This window comes from Pipra filicauda, unplaced genomic scaffold (genome assembly GCF_003945595.2).
Source record: "Pipra filicauda isolate LSUMZ 115617 unplaced genomic scaffold, ASM394559v2 scaffold38_size3968069_pilon, whole genome shotgun sequence".
In the NCBI taxonomy this organism is placed as follows: domain Eukaryota; kingdom Metazoa; phylum Chordata; class Aves; order Passeriformes; family Pipridae; genus Pipra; species Pipra filicauda.
The window spans coordinates 1,129,062-1,152,511 of NW_024104520.1; the positions used below are offsets into that span (position 1 = coordinate 1,129,062).

A 23,450-nucleotide genomic window follows, 5' to 3' on the forward strand; every position below is an offset into this window, starting at 1 on the left:
TTCTTGTATGTTTTTAATCAGCCGTTCGGACTGTCAGCTCTCCGGCTCTGCCGGAGGGGACCAAGGACAGGCCATTCCCTGCGGGCCGCAGCAGCTCCACACCCACCATGCTGAGGGGAGCTCCCGTTCCTGCCGGGCCAGGCCCGAAGCTGCGGGAGCGGTTAAACCCCCGCCGCAGGCACGAGCCGCTGCGGCCCGCACGGAAGACGGAGAGGGGGGGAAGTGCCGAGGGCAGGCCGGCAGGGGAGGCAGGGGGTTCCGGCGGGGGCACGGCGAGGGACCGGCCCCGACCCGGAGCTGCCCCTGCGCCCGCCCCGCCCGTCGCGGCCGTGACGGCAGCGCCGCGCGCCGGGCGGCGGGAGTTGGCGCGAAGGCGGGAGCATGGAGCCGGGAGCGTCCCGCTAGGCACGGGCACCGCCGCCAGCATGGTGAGGGGCTGCCCGCGGGTCTCCCCGCCGCGGGGCTCTGCGTGGGCAGGGGGCGTCGCGCAGGGCGCGGGCGGCGGCGGCGGGGCCGGGGGGCGGCGGCGGGGCCGGCGGGGCCCGGCGCGGGCTGAGCGAGCCCCGCGGGCGGCGGAGCGGCCGCGGAGCAGAGATCGCCCCGCCGCGCTCCCGCCCGCAGCGACCGAGCCCCGGCCCCCCGCGTGGTGCCATGGAGCCCCTGGGCGAGGGAATGCCCTTGGCCGAAGCGGGAAGCGGCTGAGCCTCTCCAGCTCATCGCATTAGGGGAATTAGGCGTGGACCGCGGGCTCGACTGGGGAAGGAATGCGGACGAGCTAACCTCTCCAAACGCGGTCTGCCGGAGTGTTAACTCTGCTTTTAATTCCAGCAGGGGCACACACGAGGGCGTTTCTTCTGCCGAGCTGGAGGGCGCGCAGTATTTGCAGAAAAACAGTTCGAGTGGGGAGAAAAGAACTTAAAAGTCTGGAAGTAGGCAGTTGTTTATAAATAAGGATGCAACCCTCATTAGGCTGTAAAGAGTTTGTAAATATAAACATATACGTGTTTTTGTGCTTTCCAAAGTGCTGCTCCCTTAAGCAGCCACCATAAGATGGTATCCCCTCTTCATCTCTGGCTCAGATAAGTTTTCTTCTACTCAAATGGAGCCTCTCTGCACACCTTTTACTGGTTTAACTACAGATGCCGTTCAAAGCCAGTTAGCGTTCAGGTTTGATTTTGGACTCCAAAGAGTTTAAACATGTTTATAGCTTAAACCTGATTCTCTGCAATGATGGGTGATACAGTCTGAGTCTTCTACAGTAATGACAGAGGTCTGCCAGCACTTAGACTCCTGAAACTAGTCATGTGTGATATTTTCATAGTTTGTTAGGGCTGGCCGATGGCTTTAAATTTATGTATGAGGACAAATCTGCTTCTCCTGTTTCTCTGCTAACACCTTTTTAGAAAACTGATCTTAGAAGACTTGCTTCCTCCTTTCCCACCTTTGCAGGACAAAGGCTTTCTCCCTCTATGTCATCTTCTGAATTCACACATCTTGCAATGTCTGGCACTTTCCTAGAAAGGACGAAGACAATAATAATTTTGAGGACAATTTGAGTTGCCTCAGCCCGTTCTCTTTTCAGTTCTGAAGCAAAGAGGCTGTACAACCATCACTGCTGCAGCTGCAGAGGCAAAAATGCAGTGATGTTAGTAATGGTGCAGCAACAGCACAAGTGTATTGCAATTCAGTGTCACACCCTTGCAAACTTTTTTCGTGTATTGCCAAATGTAAGTAGCCCCTGTCAGATTGGTTCTGCAGCATCTTCTCAGCTGTGCTGAACTGTTGTGTGTAGAGTTACACAATGAACTGATTTGTTTTAGAAGGGATTTATTTTTTCACCCAGATTAGTGGCCTGACCCAGTTTCCAAGCAGAGCGCTATACTGGTACACCTGATGGAATGAGTGGCTGGGAGTAGGGGCTGCTGGAGTTTTCTCTAGCTGAGAGGGACACTCATAGGGCTGGAGCTGGAGCATCAGCTGTTGTGTACTTAGACCTGTGACACTGGTTGAAAAATGCCATGTAGAACCTGTGCTGCAGTTGCCACTATCAGTAAATATTAATTAAGTATAGTTATCCAAGCAAGTATTACTAGTTTCATTGAAGTGATATTATAAATTCGATTTCAGTTACTGCAATTGTTCTGGAAGCACCAAATGTCACAGGTGATGTTGGGGCAAAACTTGTGCTGAAATAGGCAGGCTGTAAATAAATATGATTCTTTTGATGAAGGCCCTCATGGATGCTCCGAATACCTGGAATGAGGTGCATATACTTTCTATTGCAGTCACTGAGCTAGGTTGGTGAAATTCAGTGTTCTGTCTTGTATTTTGAGGTGCAGAGTGAATTATATGATGTTATTTTGGAAAATATTATGCCTTATTGAACACTAGCCTTGTAAAAACACTGTCTTTGAAGTAACCAGTCTTTGTACCACCTAACAAATAGGTTTCAGTTTCTGCTTGTGTTACTTTCCTCAGTAAAACAGACAGATACAAATCTTTCAAAAGAAAACTTGCAACCCAATGTGATGAATTTCTATAGTCTCCTGTTATTGCATAAGATGGAGGATTTGAATCAGTATTCAGAACTGGCAAGGACTAGATGGCACAGCCATTACTGAGGTCATACCATTGCTAAAAGCTGAGCAGGAACCATCTTTTTAGGCTGTTCAGATGCTGTGCATCAATTACGCCCCTAACTAAGCAAGAGTGATCAGAAAGCCTTAGTTACACCTCCTACCAGAGTGGAAGAGCTCAAAATTACATGTCTTGTTGCTGCTGCTGAAGCACACCTGGGGAGACACACCAATATAGTCTTGCCCTTAGATTTTAGTGTTATGGGCAAGGGGACCACCTGGAACAGCCATGCTGGTGGGTTTTTCCAGGATGTGCAAGGCACACTGCTGTGGTTTTTGGGGCAATATCCTGGAAGGAAACTTGATGGTTCCACTGATAGATGCCTTTTCTGATTTGAATGAGCATAGATAATAAAAGCTAAACACACACAGTTTTTCTACCAGGTGATCTCATATATATGCATGGCATTATAAACCACTGAGAGGGTCAGTCAGAGTATGTTAAATAAATAAACAAACCCAGAACTGAAGCAAGTGATCCTATCTGGGATTTAAGTCTAAATGATAGATACTTACATTGCTTCATTTCTGCAGTTAGTTATGCAATGAATTAATTTATCTGGCATCTCTTAATAAATGGCATGAAAAATCTCATGATTCTTGGATAAAAGCGTCACTGAAGGGTAACTTTATTGTTGCAGTGTGGCATACTTTTCTCCCAAGCAATTCTGTATTCACCGTCTGTTATGTCAGCAGTGGCTAACACGGTTACCTTTTCTTATAAAGAGCGGGATAGCTGAAGAAGATTGGTGAATTTATAACTCTGAAGTTTGAAGAAGATTGTGCATAGGTGTCAGTCTTCCTTTGTATCTTGGGGCTGTGTAGTTTATGAAGTCTGCATTTCATAAACCTTGTGTAAGTCTATTAAAAAATTCTAATATTATTGCGTCTTCTCGCAACACCAAAAGGTTCTGCAAATCTTCTACCACAGTTATGTGCATGTTAAAAGAAAAACTGATTCCAGAACTGGAATCCAAAACTCAAGATGAAGATAGAGGAAAAAGAATGATAAATAAATCTTGCTAAAAAGCCTCTGTAGAAGTCTACCAATAGACTTTAAAAGTAAATTAAACCAGACAGGTGGTGTTAAGTTGGGCTATCCAATGTAACACGTATTTCCTGCTATCACTTGTAAAGTGTGTTAAGCTTGAAGACTCTGATTTTGGGATGTATTCATGTTCCCTCACAACAATTTCCAGAAAGCATAGAGGTTGGTAGAGGTTTGTAAGTTTGCAGAGCAGCTCACTTGCTATTTGACAGTTTTTAGTTAAAGCAACAGAATGAGTAGAGCCTTATTGTTGATCTAAAATTAATTCTCCAAATATTTTAAGCTTTAAAGTAACAACTATTAAAAAAAACCCCAAAACTTTGAAGTCACTTTATTTTGCAGGGTTGTAGTAAGTATTTAAATTATTTTACTACATAGAAGTTCTAATGAGGCTTGTTTTTCTCTTGCCTGTTATCTTAAGCCTAAAAAGAAGTCAGTAATAATGAGTATAATTGAGTGATCAAGTCCACGAATCCACTCGGAGACTTTTAAAACAGATGCTTTCTTCAAACTTGTTAGCTAAAGGTATCGATGGGCAGAATTTGAGAGTTTATATGGTAATGCATTTATATTGTAGGAGTACATGTAAAATAGTAGAGTGTTGAAAATCTATGCATGAATTCCATAATGGAAATGTATGAAGTCACACTTAAGGAAGAATGCTTTCCAGTCTACCATTGTCTGCTTGCTGAATCTATGTTATTATATGCAGCTATAACACAAAGAGCCTAAATTTTTACGGGAAATAACATTTCTGATTCTAGAAAATTGTTTTATGCTAAATGAATCTATACATGTCCCATATTTTGTGCATGCTTTCAAATTACATGTTCCATTGATTTTAAGCCCTAAATCCAAACTGCCAGGGAGCTGGCTGGTAAGAGAAAAGGAGCCTGAAAGACTCCTTATTATCAATCAGACTTGATGCAGATTTCTTAAGAATGTATTACTTTACTTGTGGTTACTTGCGATAATAATAAATTACCAGATGAACTCCATGATGGGGAATAGCTCTCAGCTGGGTACAGTGTAGGCCTGAGCCACATCCTTTACCTTCTCTATATTATTTAGGCCATGTGAGGCACTTTCTTTCTCTAAAATGGCTGCTAATGCTGGAGGTAGTGATACCAACCAGGTACCTGTTTTCTCACTTTCTTTTTAATAAACCTGAACCAGTGGGCTTTTTTTGACAGAAGTCAGATTTGGTTTTGTCTATACAATAGTGTTTTTCTAAAGTTGAAGCTTCAGCTGTTGATTTTACACACTTAGAAAGCTTGTTATGTCTGTTGTGGTCAGGTACTAAAATAAGGTTACAAAATAGATCTTTTGGAAGTCTTGATATTAAATTGTTTCTCTATTTAAATGTTACCTCTTTTTAGCTGACTAATTTTTTAGCGAGATGCAAGTTACTGTCTTAAATTTATGAGAAGGTGGAGAATGCAGTATGTCCCACTACTTAACTGTCTTTTTATATTTGACACTACTTCATAGCTGTGTTGATCATTGTAACTGTAGAAGTACTTTGGTCTAGGTTTGTGATAACTAATTGGAAAAAAAAAGAATTAAACGTCTATCTTAAGTCATTGTATTTCATTGCTAGTGGAAGTTTGTCTTGCAATGTGTGTTGGTGAAGATGACTAAGGAAGAAATAAATTTTTTCATGATTCGAAGTCGAGAAAGGTGGTGTGGGTGTCTGAGCAGCTACGTTTAACTAGCTGGGCTTTGTTTTCTGAATCATAAACAGAATTTCAAAATCAATATATATTGTAATGGAGCTGCTGAGAAAGTAATTTCAGTGCATTGCTGTTTTATAGTGTGATGAGTATATGTATATGTATTTAAAAATTTATTGTTTTCCCTTTTGCTAGGATATCCGGAAATTCTTTGGTGTTGTACCTCCTGGAAAGCGACAACAATGTGAGACTGTGACAAAGAGTGAAAAAATTAAAAATGGTGAAGGACCCTCAAGTGGGAAAAAAAGGGAAAAGGAGACTAAGGTTAGTTTTGCTTTTCTTGTTTATAAAGTGTTTGGTTTCTCTGATACAGGATTGTTTGTGTATCTAGCATTCCTTAAAGTTATAATTCTTCTCATATACTAAAATAACAGATAATATGTCAGTTGTTTTTATAGGCATGGGAGGGAACTACCACTTAATATTAACTTTGTAGGTGGTGAAGAAAACTGCTAATTTAAAAAAATTGGTTTGTAGGGCAAAGGCAGGTAGAAGTTGTTATGATTAGGTGCTAGTGTAGGAACAGTTTGATGTATTTGAAGTTATTTTAATTATTGCCCACAGTTCTCTAAGTAGCTCTGCTTACTTAATCTTTAGTTTAATTAAAGTTGAAGCTTATGCACAGTAGATGTAGGCATATCACAAAGGTGCCATGCTTCCAAGTGAGGTAAAAGTCTGTGGTGGAGGTGCCTTCTGACCACTTTTTTTAACCAGATGTTCTAACACCTGTGGGGGAAACATTAATATTGTTTGTCTTCATTGGGATCACTTCTGTAAACCTGTTGCAAAGACCAAATTCTTTAAAATGATAGGTTAAAACCAGATTGGGTTCTGGTGTCAGGCTACTTCACGTGTTCATCGTTCAAGCTGTATAAAAAAGAAAGCAGTGGCTAAAGATAGCTCTAAAATGGCTTGCAAATGGAAGGATTTCTAATAGGATGGAATGTTTAATGTGAAGCATAACAGTGTGGAAGTAAGATGTTCCTTAAAAAATATTCTGACTTTATATTTTAGTTGTTTCAATATGAAAATGAAGGACCATTAAGTGGAGCTGAAAGACATAGCAGTTATCTTCTGTGATCTGTTATTTCTACTGTGCAATTCTCCAATTATATCAAGGATTTAATGGATTTCAGATTAGGACTTAATGTAGATGATAAAATGAGTTACTCTAAAAATACAATTCTAGATAAATAAAAGCATTTACAGCTGCACGTGATTACAAAACAAGCATAGTTGGTAGTTTGTTGGACTGAGGAAACTTTATACCTGTGCAGCTTGTGATTTTTCTAAATATCTAAAACTAGCAACGTTTAAAAAAATAAAAAATTCCTTGAGACAATTCAGTTCTCTCTGGTGCCACCTGGGGCACGTTTGTCAGGTGTGAGCACTGGTGCAATCCCTGGCGGTGGCTGCACTGCTCAAGGGGTGAGAGAGAGCCTGCGACAACAAGGGCTCTGACCTGGAAATCAGTGTAGCTTCAAATGTTGTGCATGATTTTTTCTTTTTTTCCATTGGGTATATTGTTCTCTGAGGTTGTGTTGAATTCTGGGGGTTACAATGAAGACACATCCAGTGTGGAAACAAAAGTGAAAGTAACTTACTGGCCTGTCTGACCTGTTTTTTGCATGGGACCATTTCTTTTTTTGGATTAACAATTGGAAGTGCTCAAAAATCTGTTTTTGATTAACTTTAATGAGCATTAAATAGAATATTTATTTCAAACATCTGTAGTTTGCTTGGAGCATGTTTAGCTTTATTGCTGCAGTTTCTTCCTCATTTCCTCTGCCCTGCACCCTTCCTGCTCCCGCCCATGAGTTAGCAGAAAACTGTTTGTAAATGTAATATTGGAAAATAAATAATTTGTTAGAATTTGTTTGAAACTCATAAATTTCTTTGTGTAACTGAGTAAAAGCTGGAAGGCTCTGTTTATTGATGAACTGATGGACTGTTACTCTTAGGTGAACAGTTCACCCAGTGAAGATGATTCCAAACAAAAGCGTACGAAAAAGAAGAGGAGAGTAATCTATGATTCAGGTAGTGTTCACAGTTGTTTCTGAATGTTCCTTTGTATCCCTTGCATCAGCATTCAAGGTTGATCAGGTAAATGGTGCATCTGAAATTTTTTGTGTTGCTTTTTTTATTATTATGGAATAGATGCAATTAAAAACATTTTTCACAGTAAATGTTGATGGATAAATATGTCTGAAAAATATGAGTGCAGTGTATGTCATGCATGTAATATACAATGCAAAATAACTTCTAAGAAAATACCTGTTAAAAAGACCAAAATCCAACCCACACACAAAAAAAACCACAAAAAAAGAAATTCAGATAGTAAATTTTATCGAAACTTTGTAACTTTTTTTTTTTGCTATGAAATTGTATATACATTCTGGAGAGTTTTAGGTTTTCTTTTAGGGGTAAATAACATCCTACACTGAGTACAGGAGGCTGATCATATTCTATAATTTTACATTTTTGTGGGTTGCATGAATATAATATGGAAGATTGTTTTAAAAGCAAACTTGTGTGTCTTTCTCTACTAAAAAAATCTAGTAAATATTCATTTCATAGTTACAAATTTACAGTTTCATGGAACACACCAGTATAATATAGTATTTTTTGTGGGTTTGGATTTTGTTTGTTTGTTTGTTTGTTGTTGTTGTGTTGTTTGGGTTTTTTTGAAGTGAACTGCTGTGGTACCCTTGACTGTTGCATTCCTTTTCAGAGAGGTTTTTATATAGGCATAGCTGTTCTTGGAATAAATAACAAAATATTTCTTGTTATGTAAACAAAGAAACACTTGTCAAGACAGAGTTCTGGCCAAATTTGCATTGTCACTTATATGATGGATAAAAAAATGAAGCTATGCTCTGACATACGACAGGAATATGGAATCTCTTTCTCACTCAGTTGAATATATGTAAACACATGTTAACTGTTATGTGATCTATTACTTAAAGCCTGCGTGTGTATGTGGAGGAAATCTACATTTATGTTGTGGTCAAAATACAGATTCAGAAGAGGAGGTGCAGTCAGTGAAAAAATCCAAGAAGACACCTGAGAAAAAAGCAGCTACTTCAAAACTTGGTAAAGTTCCAAAGCGGGATCCTGTTGTTTATATTTCAGAGACAGGTAATGGAAGAAATGTATCATTATGTGTTCAGCTGTAGTGGGGCGGATTATGTTACTGGTGGGATGGATTGTTTGACTGATATACTCTTAAATTTGATCATAAAACCTAATACTGAGGAAGACAAATTATGTTCTCCTTAAACAACCAAAAGCACTTCAGATGTTTAGCCTCAAATACTGTAAAGTCAGGCACAGGGTAAAACTGAGGTGATGTTGGATAGTGGCTTAGGTTGATTTAAGTAGGCATATAATGTAATGAGATAATGCTTCCTTGCTTAAGACAATTCCACAGATTTAGGGAAAGAAGGAAGAATTTTTAATATAGTTAAACTGCTCACTAGCACACCATAAATAGGTTTGAAAACATGGATTTTTATTTTACTTGGTATATGACTTTCCATGTCTCTAATCTCTGCCTGATATGTTGGTGACTGCAACAGTTCTTGGGTTTTGTGTTTTACTTATCAACACATACGTTTTGTCAGTTGTTGCAGTGGTTGGATGTGCATCCTTCATCCAGTCTGAGTTCAGCTGAAGCTATAACTATCAGGTTTCTGTATTTGTCTCCTGAAGTAGAGTTCTTTACTAGCCACAGTACACCCTGAAGAAACTGTGATAGAATTAACAGACTTGTATCCAAATCTGTTTTGATAAAATGTGTTTTTTGAGTGATAGAATTCTAGTAGTCTTTCTGTGATCCCTCCTTGAATTTTATTGTACTTTATTTGGAAGAGTAGGCACTATACCTGCATATGGTGTTATTTTTTTGTAAGCATGTTGCTGAACATCAACATGGCCTCCCTATAATCATACCATGTATTTTTAAAATGAAAAGGGATTGTTTGCTGCAGTATTGCATTAGAAGTGTGGCTCTGCTGGGCTTTTTCTACACTTTCTTCCTCCTTGGGCTCACTTCAGAATCACTGTGTTTAAGATGTATTGTACTTATTTTGCTTGTCCTAGATATTTGACCTGGCATTTAGCTGTACTGTGTCATATATTCAGATGAATGCAATTTTCCAAAGTAACCTGGACATGGTTTTTATCTTATTTATCCTTTTACTCAAAGCTTTGTTTCCTTTGAAAGTTTGGCCAAAATTTCTTTCCTAATTGAAAGGATTATTAAAAGCATTGATCCCAGAGGTAAATGATCAGATTCTTCAGGAATAAAGAGTACATATTTAGGTTTATTATGCAATTCGAAGTTGTGTAATCAAGTTTTTCTGTTTCCATGGGAACACTATCAAGGTTATTAGTGAAATCCCTGAAAACCACAGGCTCAAGGTTACTTCTTATCAAAAGAGTCTTAAGTACACCCAGGGTTGACTTAATAGTGTATTTTTAAAACAATGCCTTTATAACTTGAGACTTAATGTTTGAATTTTGTTTATATTTCATCTGTATAAATTGTTTCTTCAGCTTAATGGAGCTGTCAAGCTGAGTGTGTTTAAGTGGTATTGATACAGCTGTTGTTTGAGATAAATATGCTTTTGAAGAAGAGTAATACAGAAATATAGACAGAAAAGGTCCTCATGAAATTTGTAGGGATTTGTTCTTTTCTTATTTTTGCTGTTATGGAGCCGAAAACTTATATCAAGAATGTGCTGCTTGGACTCGGATCAAAAGTCAGAATCTCATTCTCAAGGGCTCTATCCATGGCCATATGTTTGAAAGAGCCTTTTGGCATCAAGTAGACAGTAGAAGTTTGGTAGTTAATTGCTTCAGCCTTTTCAGTTTAATTTCAAACTTTCTTCCTGTTATTGCTTGAATTTCTTTCACTTCTTCTGTATAACTATGGGGGATACAGCTTTCTTGAAAAGTGTTGGCAAAGTAACTTTTTGGTTTGTATAAGAATGGACTGATTGGGCTGTTGCATTGCTTTGTTTCTTATTAGCTTGTGAACAAGCTGATTTTTTTAAAAGTCAAAAGAACAAAGCAAGAACTGTTGCTCTTTGTAATTCTATAATAACTACTTTTGTTTTTATTAAAACAAATTGAATCTAAGTAAGTATTTAGTTTACTGGTGGCCAAGGATAAAATGAAGTTATTCTATCAGGTAAGAAAGGGAAAAAAAAGAGCCTTTTATTGTTGATAGTACAGTGTTACAGGATTGAGAAAAATCCAAGTGTTTGTTGTACTTGTCAAAGTAACACTTTGACTGTTTAAAGAAGTATGGAACCTTGAGCTTTGTTTGTAGAAGATGACCTGCTATTGTGATTTGTTGAACCTCACCCGGTCTCATCACAGGTGGTTATTTGGCAGGAATTGTGACCTCGCTTGTAATCTTTCATATACATCATGTAATGTAATTAGGTATATGTAGCAATGGCCTTGATTGCTTGGATATTGGAAAATAAACTTTTTTAAAATAAGAAAAGCCTCATTCTAGTGGTAGGCTGAGTTATTTATAAAGGTAGAAAAACTGAAGTCGTAGGAGCTGAGGAGGTCTGTAGGTTACTGGAAAGCTGTTTGTTGAGAACTTAGAAGACAGGAGAAAAGAATAGCTTGTGAATGTGCTTGCTGAATATATACTCTTTAATGTAGAGAATATTGGGATGGGGAAACAAACAAACCAACCCCAGAAATCTCAGAAAAAACTATTAGTGAAGTGCTAGTACTGCTGGCAAAATAAAAATAGTTCCCACATCCAAACGCTGGTTCAAATGAGCACCAGGTTGTCAGTGAATAAGCATGTCTTAACTGAAAGGTTTCATGGGGGAATAAAATATTGTCCCTGCCACTCCCTGGGCAATACTTGCATTGTACATACTTATGGAAATTGCTGTACATACTTATGGGAAATGCATGAAGAGAATAAATAGTACTCTACATACCCGCTTTCCTCAAAAGTGTTTAATGAAAGGTCAGTTGAAAATACGTAGTTGAACCTTAAGGGAGTTTTACTTGAAATGTACTTTAGGAATGAGTAGGTTCTGACAGAAACCCGCAGAAGAAGCAGGGAGTAGTGTTGCAGAGGACAATGTAAAAGGTTTTTAGGAGTGAGCCCCATTAAAATTAATTTGGTTAAGTTTAGGAATAGTACAACCTAAGGGTCATATAATGGTAAATGTGCTGTTGTCTTAAGTGGTGAGAGGAGTGTTATATAAGTATAGTAAATGTATGATATTCACCTGAATAGGTGAATAAATATAAACCAGAGATGTGGTTGAAGTAAAATATAATCGTATTCTTTAAGAAGTGGTCTTTTTTTTCCCTCTGCACAAACTATAATAACAGCAATGTTGAGAAATAAATGTGGTAATTTTGACTAAAAAAGTTAATAGGATTCACTTATCAGAAGGCAGAGTGATTACTTTAGAATGACTTGTCAGCCTGTATCTCAAACATGGCAGGACATGAAATAAGTTCATTTCAGTTTAGTCTCTGTAGCAGCTCTTCAAGCTGTAGCTGTAGCTCAAGATGTTGCTGCTTTCCTCTGCCCGTTCCTGTTCTCTTTGCTGGAGATATTTTTTTCTCCATTTCAGATCTTCTTATTGAGCTGCTAGAGTAACTAGTCTTGACATAGTTATTCCGTTGGATTAGTCTAAAATGTAAAAGAAGATTTTTGTGTTTGGATTTTTTTTCTATACTGGTTGATTTTGTTTGGAATGGAGCACTGTATCCTTTGTGGCTCAGTAAGTTGAGCTGCCTGAGCTGCAGCTAGAAAAAAAGGAGCACATTTATACTTGCCTGGATTGCTTTAAGTTACTTATTTTTCCTGTTTTGTAATTATTCATTGGGCATTGCTGAATATTCCTGTCATGCAGGTAACTTTAGGCAACTAAATCAGAACATGAAATATCATTGCATGGTGGGGATTCAGATCTGCTTATGTGAATTGATAAAGCTGCTATTATAGAAAAGTGGCCAGCTCGAGTGAATGGAACTCTCAGTAATAAACTGGAATAAGTTAATGGACTGATAATTTCTAGTTGCTTGCCGAGGTAACACACACAGCCGTTTCTATGGCAAGTGCAAGTATTTCCTTTGGAAGGAGTTGCTATAATTGATGGCTTTTCAGATTAAGATTACTTACTGCAGTTGAAATATATTCAGCCTTCTCATTTTAACGCTCTCAAAACTAAGTATACAGACTTGACTAAGACTTTAATTTGGTGTATACTTGACAAAGGGTATCAAAGTCTATGCAGTTTGGCACTCAAGTGTATAATTAGTTAGATGTGGCAGTTACTTCATTTCAGTGTTTTATCCCTAAATCTTTTCCCCTCAAAGTGAAAAATATGGCAGGGGCAACTTTATGAAGTTACCTTTGATAATTGAAAAATCTAAGTGTAAATTCATTTCAGGGGACTAAAACTGAAATGATTTAGATAAGTTTTATATTTTTATAACAGCACAGAACCTTGACTTGTCAATATAGGCCAAGTGCTAACAAGTGTGGTTTAAAGTGCATGTTTGTAGTACATCTAAAATCAATTAGCTTTTTGAGAAATAGCATGAAAAATCTAAAATGAAATAATGATACAATCTAAATTTTTAAATGTAGGTTGCAACGACTGGTTTTTTTAAAGGAGAAGGAAGAGAGAAAAAATGCTTTCTGCTAGTCACAAATAGCATCTGTTCTTTGGAAAGAGTTACAGGGATTGACTTTGAATAGACTTGCTGGCTTTTTTGAGAAGTGGTGGTTATCTTAAAGACAATGTTCTTAAAGACTTCTAGCAAAAGATAAGTACAAAACTCAGTCCTTCCCAGTGCTGGGACTCTTGAGTACTGACCAATGCATATGTAAAGTAATTTAAACCCAAGTCTACAACTACAGACAAACACTATTTTCCCCACTCTCAGCTTTAACTTGGACAGCAATACCTATTGCTGTAGGTTGCAAGTTCTTTAGGACAGGAACTGTTTAAATACTTGTGCAGATGTGTTGTCACTGAAGCTGAAGAATGTCCAGAATATTGCCATTTTATTCAAGTAATGTAGATTTAATGACTTTTGGATAGGATATAGTCCTTTACCTCCACATAGAAATCCTTATGTAGTAGTCTACAAATGCTGATTCAACATATGCATAATAAATACAAATTATTTTTAATCTGTAGATGCCCTGTCTATATTTGGAGTTGGTTTTATGACATCATAGTAAGAGGCTGTCTCTGCCTTAAATTTTATGTCCTAAACAGAATAGGAACCCGGGAATTATATTCTCTAGTGATGAGGAATTCGACAGTACAGAAATAACGAGTGAAGATTAATAAAATACATTGTTCTGAAGGCCCTCCAAGGATCTGTCCTGTGCTGCTTATTGTCATTGTCCCTGCCTGCAATAGATTGCTCCCTTTTTAGATTGGCTGAGGTCATTCCTGAAACCAAGACTTTTAAAAGGATCTGAATTTAAACAAAGTTTAAAAGAGCCTAAGTAATTTTGATTGAGATCAGTTAGAGAGCAACCACAGGTTGCTCAGTAATCAGCAGATGAACCTCTTTTGAGAAAGGGTGAGGATAGGAAAGAGGAATAACAAACATGTACAGGTGAGCTGCTGCATTGCCTTATTAACCTAATTGTGATACTGCTGGAACAGTATATAAAATGAAAGCCAGATGTGCTTTAACGTCATGGAATAGCTCTTAAAACCCCCAGGATTTAACAGTTGTTGTTTGTTGCTAGGGAAGCTTGTCCTTGTACATTGTCTGACCTAATTGGTCCTTGCTTTGTTTGTCGTGTTAGTGTCCAGAATAATTTAGAACAATCTCCTAGTCGTCACTGCCTGTGTGTTCCATTAATCACATGATTAGCTTTCTCTGTAACATCTACTTAATTTCCAGAAACCTCAACTAAAATATATTGGCTTGACTTGTGTGTAATTCAGAGCTAATCCTGAAAAAAACCAAATGTATGTTCAGGATACTTTTTCATTGTATAGCACACAAAAAAATGCATTGATGTAAACAGGAAATACTGTTCTCTGAATGTCTTGTTCTACTACACAAAGCTTTTACAACAGAGAAGTCATCTAGTTGGTGATCAAATTGATTCCTGTTTCTTACTTTGTGGAGTCCATGCCCCTATGTAAGAATGTCTCAGCTGTTCACCTCACAGTTGGTATAAGCATGCAATTAATCTACAATTTTTGTAAGCTAAAATCTAAATTGTCACTTTTATTTTCCCACAAATTATTGGCTTGCTTTTATGAATGCGAATGCCTCCTTTTCCTTTTACAGGTCATGTGTTGAGAAACACTGACCTGAGCAGCTCAGCAGCAATACCAGGACTCTCTTGGTATTTTCAAAGTTGTAAATCAGGTTGCCTTCAGGCTTGTAAGGCAAGTGGAAGTGTGCAGCTTTGCTGTCCACTTCTGTGGCAGTAGGCATGTGTGAGCAGTTTGTTTCAAGGAAGTGTTAAGGTTTTACTGAGAAAGTTGGTTGTTCTTTAATATTTGAAATAAAAGAAGTGGGGGAGTGCCGGGAGATCAGGTGAATTTGTGATGGACTTACAAATTTTGTGAACTTGGGATGAAACTGTAGCCTGAGAATCTGTCCCCTAAAGCATCTTTTGAAAACCACTTAGTAGAATCAGGGCAGTTTTGTTTCCTAATGACCACTATGTTCTCATTCTCCCTTTTCTTTATTTATATTTATAGTTGACAGTTCATAAATGCTGTGAGTCTCTTGTCCTTATTCAGCCACTGCTTCCAGTCAATGAATGCACCTAATCCTGCCATTTCTAGGAAAGACATAATTAAAGCAAAGCCCTAATTATTGATAATAGGTATACTGGCTTCATAAATTGCTCGAGTCCATATACTTTTTTGATTAAAATCTAATTATATTTACTCTGCTTCTTTGTACTTGAGAGAAAGCAATATCCTGTTGGGTTTTGTTGTTGTTTAAGTGGTTACAAGTGAATAATGAAAAAATATCAATATTGCATACAGATCTTCTGATAACAGTAACGATGAGGAAAGATTCTCTTCTAGCATAGAACAGTCTTTGGCTTAAGAAAAGCTGGGAGCAAGGGTGCAGAATAGGATTTGTATTGTCTTTTCAGGACAAATAAATGTAATTACATTAACTGCTGATTTCTAGTGACAGGTACATTTTACTACTACAAATGTGTTTTTTTGTTAAACTGAAAAATTTGAAAGAAGCAAAAATATTTCTGAAATTAAGTTTGAGATAAACATTCTCCCATTCCGAATTCAGACTATTATAAATTAGGAGTCTAAAGCATCTAGTGGCCAAATCTTCCTGATATGTTATAATTTTGTTAAGTTGAGCAAAATGACAGTAAGAGATTTACTGCTGCATAGGGAAAATAAATTTTCTTGAGAATAGTGAAGCTTTTAGCTTTGTAGTAAAACTCACTGCTATCAGCTGAGGGCTTGGGCTTGAATTTTCTCTTCCGTATATTGCTTTGTGAATTGAATTGGCTAAGATGCCACTTTCTCATAGATAAATTTTTATCTTTAGGCATTCTTGATTTAACTGCTGAATCATTTTCCTCCCTTAAAGATGCATCTTTGTTTTATTTTTCTTTCTGAACTTTCTCTCCCAGGAATAGTCAGGATCCTCCTTTGTATTTGTTATATTTGCCTAGTCAGTATTCAGTAGCAGGAAGTTCCAGCTGATGCTTAAACCACTCTTGTTACTACCATCTGTTGAGAACAGATGAAACAAAAAACAATTGTTCCCCTCCATCTCTGACTAGTATACAACAAAAATAATAGATGGCAGACATATGACATCAGCTAAACTTAGGGAAGTGGTAAGAAAACAAATTTTATAAAAAAAGAAATATGGGGATTTAAATTAGGGATGGCTGGAAAATGAACATGTTTTTGTGATAATGCTGTCAATTTAAGTTCAGTAATAAAACAGGTGTTTAGAACAATCTGTGTTTATGATATGCTGAGGGGACTGTCTAAAACATCTCTATTTTGAGAAAAGTAAAACTAAACTTCAGTTAGGGGCATGCAAATGAAACTGCCTCTGTTTCTGTTCCTCTCATGTCTTTGCGCTGCTTTATTGCTGTCTGATGTTGATTTTGGGGGTTTTCTCACTGTTTACTTGCACACCTTGAGTTGGTAGAAGAATTCACAAAGACCATGCTTTTATCACTAATCAAGAAGTTTGTCTGGTGATGTTTCTCTTTTGTGCTGTAGTGTTAGTCTAGTCATGTGGCAGTGATATATGTAGGGGTTGTATGCTTCAGTGACAGGGTTTCATTTGTATAACTGTCAGTAAGGCTTCGTGACACAAAACTCTCTGAAGTCCTTGGTTATCTCTTTTGCTTGATTGATTGTCTGGGTGAAGACTTTGGGTGCAGAATGGCCATCAAACCCTCTTTCTCTTTTTTATTGCTGGGAAAACCGTGTCCTGGTTATTATAGAAGAGTCCTAAAAGGAAAGATTTAGGTTTTTATTTAGTGCTCTGTGGGCTAATTCTTAATGAGACTGTGTGTGCCACCCTTGCTCCTCCTTTTAAATTGAAAAATCTATTTTGTCTTTCTGGCCTCTTGTCTGATTTCTGTGTTATATGAAATGGCTGCATTTCTTTGAGATGGCTTTGACTGTACTGGAAAGAGAGTGTGTTAAAGTGCAGAGATGTGGAGACTATAGAATAGCTCATAAAATCTCTGACTAAAAGGGAAAAAATAAAAAATGGCATTGAAGTGTTTCTGCTAAAACATTCATAGGCTATGAGCAGTACTTTAAAAACAACTATTAAGCTTATCCAAGAAACTTTTTTTTGGTTAATAAAACCTTCTGATATTTTACCCTGGTTTACTATGTAAGATTGAGAGATTCTTAAGAATATACATATCTACAAAGCTTATATTAGCTCCTTTGTTGATGAATACTATAAAGTAATACAATAAATGTATCTTTGTACTTCACATAAAATGTGAAGGAAGAGTTGTGCTGTTCAATTTGACATCGCTTTAATTAAAGAGAGAGTTCAAACTTCAGTGACCTAGATCTTCTGTTAATTGTTTTCCCCATTTAAGAAGGGAAGGCGTTCTTTGTGAACCTCTCTAAACGAGAGGTAATGTCATGAAACTTTATTTCAGTACTGAATCTATTCAGACTCGAGTTAGCTATTCAAGATCATAAATACTATGTGTTATGCAACTCAGCCTTTTTTTTTTTTTTTTCAAATAACTTCTAAACACCTGTAGCATTTTTTTTAGAATGTGAGTTTTGGTAATCTGCCAAAATAGTGCTCTTGACAGTTCCATTATTAGAACTTAAGTACGATGTACCAGAAGTAATAGAATACTCTTCATGTTTAGATGAAGAAGATGACTTTGTCAATAAAAGAATTTCCCTGAAACCGAAGGAGAATGGGACATCAGCGGTCGGTTGTCCAGGAACAAATTCCGTGAAAAAGGAAGATGTAAAACCACAAGCTAAAAGCAAACCACTCCCTCCAGTGAAACAGACTCCCACCTCTGCACTTGATTACTTTGGGACAAGTAATGTCCAACGATCAGAAAAGAAACTGGTATCCAGTAAAAGGAAAGAGGTAAGTACTGATGATGTTCCTTTAGGTTGCTCATGTGTCCGAGGGCAGATCAAAGTGGCTTATTTAACACCTGCAAGGAAGCACTTAACTGCCTGTCCTAAAGTTACTTTTTAATGATCACTGGAGTGGAAGTTCAGTTCTGATGATATATGTGTGCATATCAAGGCCTCAAATACAGGCTTAGAGTAGCATTTTCATGTTTCACAAGATAGCACAAAGTAGTATTTTCTCTGTTGCTTCTTCTCAAGTGACTTTTCTTGAAATTAAATACTTTTCTGAGATTAGCTTATATTTGAGGGTGGAAGGGAAGGTGAGAGAGGAAGGAGGTTATTTTCCCAAGCTTTATGGCACATACATACACTCATGGAATAACAAAGCACCAAGTCAAGTATGGAGGAAATTAAAAATTCACTGATATCTTTCAAGTGGGCCAACTGTGATAGCTTCAGAGACGTTCAGTGTTGTTTGAGGAAAGAAGATATTTATATTATAGCATAGTTTTGCTTTGAATAATAAAATCTCTTGAAAATAGCCTTGTTTAATAGAGTTAAGTTAGAGAGCCAGAAATGAAATGTTGCATGTTTCATTCCTAGTCCTTTTCTAGAAATATACAGAATAAATCTGTACACATTAAATTATTATAATTGACACAGTAATGGGGGAACTGAACAGTTGTTTTTTTTTTTCTTAAATTTAGCCTTCACAAAGCAGAGACAACACACTAGATGATGAGGCCATTGCTAGGCAACTGCAGCTTGAAGAAGATTCAGAGGTAAAAGCTCTATAAATTTACTTCTCTATGTTAAATTTACTGCTCTATGTCAAGAGCAGTTTGTTTAACTTTAAAATTGTTTCTCCCTAAGAAAATAATGATGGACTTTCCAGATATGGTGTAAATAAGTGTAATAAAATTTATCTGCGTACTTAACTTTTGCATATATGTGCAAACATAGTCACATAGTTATTTTTATGGGCACTATTTCAGTTACGTAAATAGAACATGTCACTTAATCTATTTTCTCTCTATCCAGACTTTCTCTACCTGTGCAGTTGATGTGCCTATAATAATCTTGCTTTTCACACAGAATTTACTTTTTGCTTCCTCAGTGATAGTGTTTTGATGGTGTTTTGGTTTCTTCATTCCTTGGAGTGAAAAATTAAAAGCCATTGCCATCCATAATTTGTTTCACTTGTCTTCTAAATTTTCTTATAGTTGAGAAAATATGAATGGCCCAGGAAAAACAAGATGTAGTCTTTCATTTGAACTCATTTTATCTGTAACACACAGTGTCTGTATGTGTCATCAATGCACTTTGTATCAGGTGTACTGCCTCAGCCTGGTTTGGGTTCAGTAGATTCTGCTCTCTCCTTTCTCATCATACACAGGGAAGGTAGATGCATTTCATTGCTGATAAAAATGATGCCTGTGGCATATTGTTTTTTAAAGCCATCTAATGGAATCATAGAGCATGTCATTTGGACTTCAGGACAATTCTGAAAGTATTTTTCGTTTGTTTGCTTGTTCTTGTTTTTGTTTGTTAAAACAGTGGTTACACTATTCAGGACTAGAAAAGGTTTTCTTACCCACGGCACCATATTGGGTAGGAAAGGTAACTGTATGATCAGTTATCACTGTAGATGTCATCTTTATTTTGTTAGGTAAAATAAAAATGGAAACCAAACTGGCTTTGCTTTTTTACAGTTAATAAATAACTTTCACATATTCCATGTGCACTATTTGTTCTTACTGTTTTTTCTGTCAAAGAAAATCAGTGTGAATAGAAATAATAAAAAGTTAAAGTATATTTGCTTCCCTGAAGTAAACAGAACTGACAACAAGAGCAGGGATAAGGGTAGTAGTTAAATTCTCCAAAACTGCCAGAATTCTTTTTTGTATATGTTTCGGTAAACAAGAATAAAATATTTGTTCTGAAGGCATCGTAATTTTTAACAGGCATTGTTCCTACTTGTCTTTTGGGACTGCTTTTGTAAGTTTTTTTAAAGGCAGCAGGTTACCTCTTGGTGCAGGCTGGTTGTTCTGAGATACTGCCTTCAAGTTTTGGTTGTTTATTAAAATGAAAGGGTACACAACAATAAAATACATGAAAGAATGAAAAACATGTTTGAAAACAGCTTATACAGGCATGTTAATGTTTCTAGTGCAACAAATCCAAGCTCAATTTTTCTCACTAGACTTCATTAGTCTCTCTTTTGTGGTAAACAAGTAATTCTTCAGTGCCAGTTTCAGAAATGTATTTGCCTCTGGTAGGACACCCTTTTTCCACCTATGTGCTCACTTAGCGTTTTTTAAAAATATAGTAGAATTGGAACTTATTAGACATGAGCCTAAAAATCTTTTTTCTTTTTGTCTTTCAGCTAGAGAGACAACTGCATGAAGATGAAGAATTTGCTAGAACTTTGGCCATGCTGGATGAAACACCGCAGAAGAAAAAGGTTGAACTGTTTTTAAACTTTAGCTTTTAGAAATTGCATTGCTGGGAGTGTTCTTATTTAGACACCTTTGTTTTAAGACTTCCGTAGAAATGAAATAAAAACAGCAAGAAGGTGTTTTCATGAAAATAGCATACTCACTTTTTATACTTGCCTCCTGGATTTTCCTCACTCACTAAATAGTATCCTGCCTAGTCAGACAGCAGGAACAGTATGTGTGTGTGCTACATGCCTCTGTTGGAAAGGTATTTTAAGTTCTAGTTACAACTGAGTGAAGTGTGTTGCTGTGTCCCAATGGTAGCTTGGGACATGCATCTCTGACTTCGGCATTGTGTGTTTATTTAGGCTCGGAAAGGTACAGGAGGAGAGCAAACAGTATTGAGCATCAATAGCAGTCCTAACGTGCCAGCAGGATACAAGCAGTCGGAAAGAGGTAGGACACAGAATATGACAAATGTTGCACCAATTTATAATATTAATGAGATACATTTTATATATGAGCTCTTCTCCCTCTACCTCCTTTCAAGTGAAAGCAACAGATTCAACAGGTGAAGCAAAGAATTACACTGCGAAGCCGCAGACTAAATCTGAACAGTGTAAAGGCTTTAATTTATCCCCGCAATCATCTGATGGTAAAACAGCAAGAGTGTCGGCAGATAAGACCTTGCCTTTGAAACCTGCCTCTAGGCTCGTGTCTCTGAAACAAAAAGAAGAGATTGCTGAAAAGGAAAGAGGTGCTCAAAATTTAGTATCAAAACAAAAAACTGCTTCAGAGAAAGAAGAGAAGACAACGCCAAAGAAGGAAAAAATTTCTCCCAAGAAGAGTGAGGTAGGAGCTATCAAAATTAATTTAGTTGTCCTGGTGGAGTTTGCAGAGCAAGCTTCAGTATTACATGTAAATAGACTAAAAACAAGTGTTAGAACTTGTTTTTCCTTTGATGCATAAAAATGTCTTAACCTGTGATGCTTGAGTTTATGTTGCTGGTTTTATATATCTATGTTAATTTTTTTTCTCTCCTGGCACAGTCTGTAAGTCCTGAGGACTCTGAAAAGAAGCGAAGCAATTACCAAGCCTACCGAAGCTTCCTTAATCGTGAGGGTCCGAAAGCACTGGGGTCTAAAGAGATACCTCAGGTAAGTTTGGCTACAGCAGGATTCTGTATGCAGAGGTGGAGTGCATTGTAGACTTACAGATGTAAGTGGTCTAACAAGTATCAACTGAACTGTTAAAAACTGGTATTTTTTTTCCAATAGGAAGCATGGATTGTAAAAAGCTAAATTGTAATGCAAAACAGTGACTAAATGTAAGGAGATATACTAAGAAATTATATTCATAACTTTGTGTAGGAAGTCATGATGATCAAAAATAGTTACTGGTCTGAAAGTTGAAGATTGCTGTCACTCATTTGACTGCTATGCTGTGCTTGAAGTACAGAGTGCTACAAGTATGATCTGTCAGATAAACTGTGTGAAGTTTTGTTGGTAGCTATTCCTGTTAATGGCTTTTGAACGTTTAGAACTATTACTTAGCTAGATATGATAGTCTTATTTTTAGAGTTTCATAGGGAACTTGACATGGTAGAGGGTTAAAAAAGCTAATGGTGAAGAGCTATTTGGTAGAATTGCATCAGGTAATGGCGTTTTCTGCAATGCTCTGCTTCTCAGGGAGCTGAAAACTGTTTGGAAGGCCTGACATTCGTAATTACGGGGGTTCTGGAGTGCATTGAAAGAGATGAGGCCAAGTCTTTGATTGAACGTTATGGAGGAAAAGTAACTGGCAATGTCAGCAAAAAGACAAACTACCTGGTGATGGGGCGAGACTGTGGCCAGTCGAAATGTGAAAAGGTGAGTGCTGCTGTGCCTGAGCAAAGTCAGAGTGAAACTCAATTGTTCTTGTCTTTGCTGCTGATTTCCAGTATCCCTGCCAAGAGGAAGCAGTATTACTGATGAATTGATCTTTAAAAGGAAAAATTTGCTGAGCGTCCTATGTCTTTGTTTTGTTTGTATTTATATGCATATGTACACACACACAAATATGTATATATAAATATAAAATTGTTGTTGTTGTGTTCATAAACATAGTTTTTACTGGAAAACCCTTTGAAATGAATAATGCAACTCCTAACTTGACTTTACATTTAATTCTTTCTTTTGCTTCAGGCATCAGCTTTAGGTACAAAAGTTATTGATGAGGATGGCCTGTTTGATCTTATTCGAACTATGCCAGGCAAAAAGTCCAAATATGAGCTGGCGGCTGAAACAGAGGTTTGTTTATTATAAACTTAGGGGGTTGGTGGTTTTTTTGCTTTGGTTTGTTTTTAATTGAAAGGAGTTTTGGTCTTCTGTTCCAGTAACAGTAATGCCACTATAATCAGTTTGATCTTCTAGGCTAAAAGTATTGAAAGTGAAAATTTTATGTTTGTGTTTAAGACTTCTAGTTGTGAGCAATAGGTTATTTTCCCACCTTTCATATTCATACTCAGACATGATTCTGTATTTTAGGTATCTGACAGAGGGGGTAATTGCATCTCCTTAGACAGTCTCAGTTTTAAACTTGGAATATTGGATTGTGTTGAACAACTTCTGCAGGTGTTGTTTTGCAAGAGCTTCATGAATGTCTGGCCCATTTTTTCCAACCTGACAGTCATCAGTTTAGCATTGTATAATGATGCCTTAGGCTTCATGAGTAAGGGGACTGCTCTTGGAATGACCAACACATTTCCTGCCTCTTTTTTTTGGGTTGTGCTACAGAACCAGGTGACTTTGTGTTTAACAGTGCTTTATTTTTCAGAGAGGAGTATTTCTATATCTGCTTTTGAAGTTTTTTTTAATCAATACATAAGTTTTGTTACATTCAAAGCACTCCTGTACATGTGTAAATAAACAAGCTCTTTGGTTTTTTTGTGTATTTTTTTTTTAAAAATTTCTCTTTAATTTTTTTACCTTTATGGTCCAAAG

General features: G+C 37.3%; 1 protein-coding gene across 2 annotated transcripts in view; it reads left to right on the forward strand.

Annotated features, from left to right (window-relative positions):
- Positions 1–227: 227 nt before the first annotated feature.
- RFC1 (replication factor C subunit 1) overlaps positions 228–23,450 on the forward strand; it is a 33,575-nt gene continuing 10,352 nt past the window's right edge. The window contains exons 1-12 of one of the 2 annotated variants that reach the window (XM_027746789.2): positions 228–428; positions 5,553–5,681; positions 7,379–7,454; positions 8,436–8,555; positions 17,809–18,041; positions 18,739–18,813; positions 20,418–20,495; positions 20,838–20,925; positions 21,020–21,321; positions 21,519–21,626; positions 22,158–22,337; positions 22,653–22,757. In XM_027746789.2, the coding sequence (XP_027602590.2) occupies positions 426–428; positions 5,553–5,681; positions 7,379–7,454; positions 8,436–8,555; positions 17,809–18,041; positions 18,739–18,813; positions 20,418–20,495; positions 20,838–20,925; positions 21,020–21,321; positions 21,519–21,626; positions 22,158–22,337; positions 22,653–22,757 (1,497 nt within the window). In that variant the 5' untranslated portion in view covers positions 228–425. The remainder of the gene's footprint in view (positions 429–5,552; positions 5,682–7,378; positions 7,455–8,435; positions 8,556–17,808; positions 18,042–18,738; positions 18,814–20,417; positions 20,496–20,837; positions 20,926–21,019; positions 21,322–21,518; positions 21,627–22,157; positions 22,338–22,652; positions 22,758–23,450) is intronic. The other variant, XM_039384990.1, reaches the window with a different exon arrangement.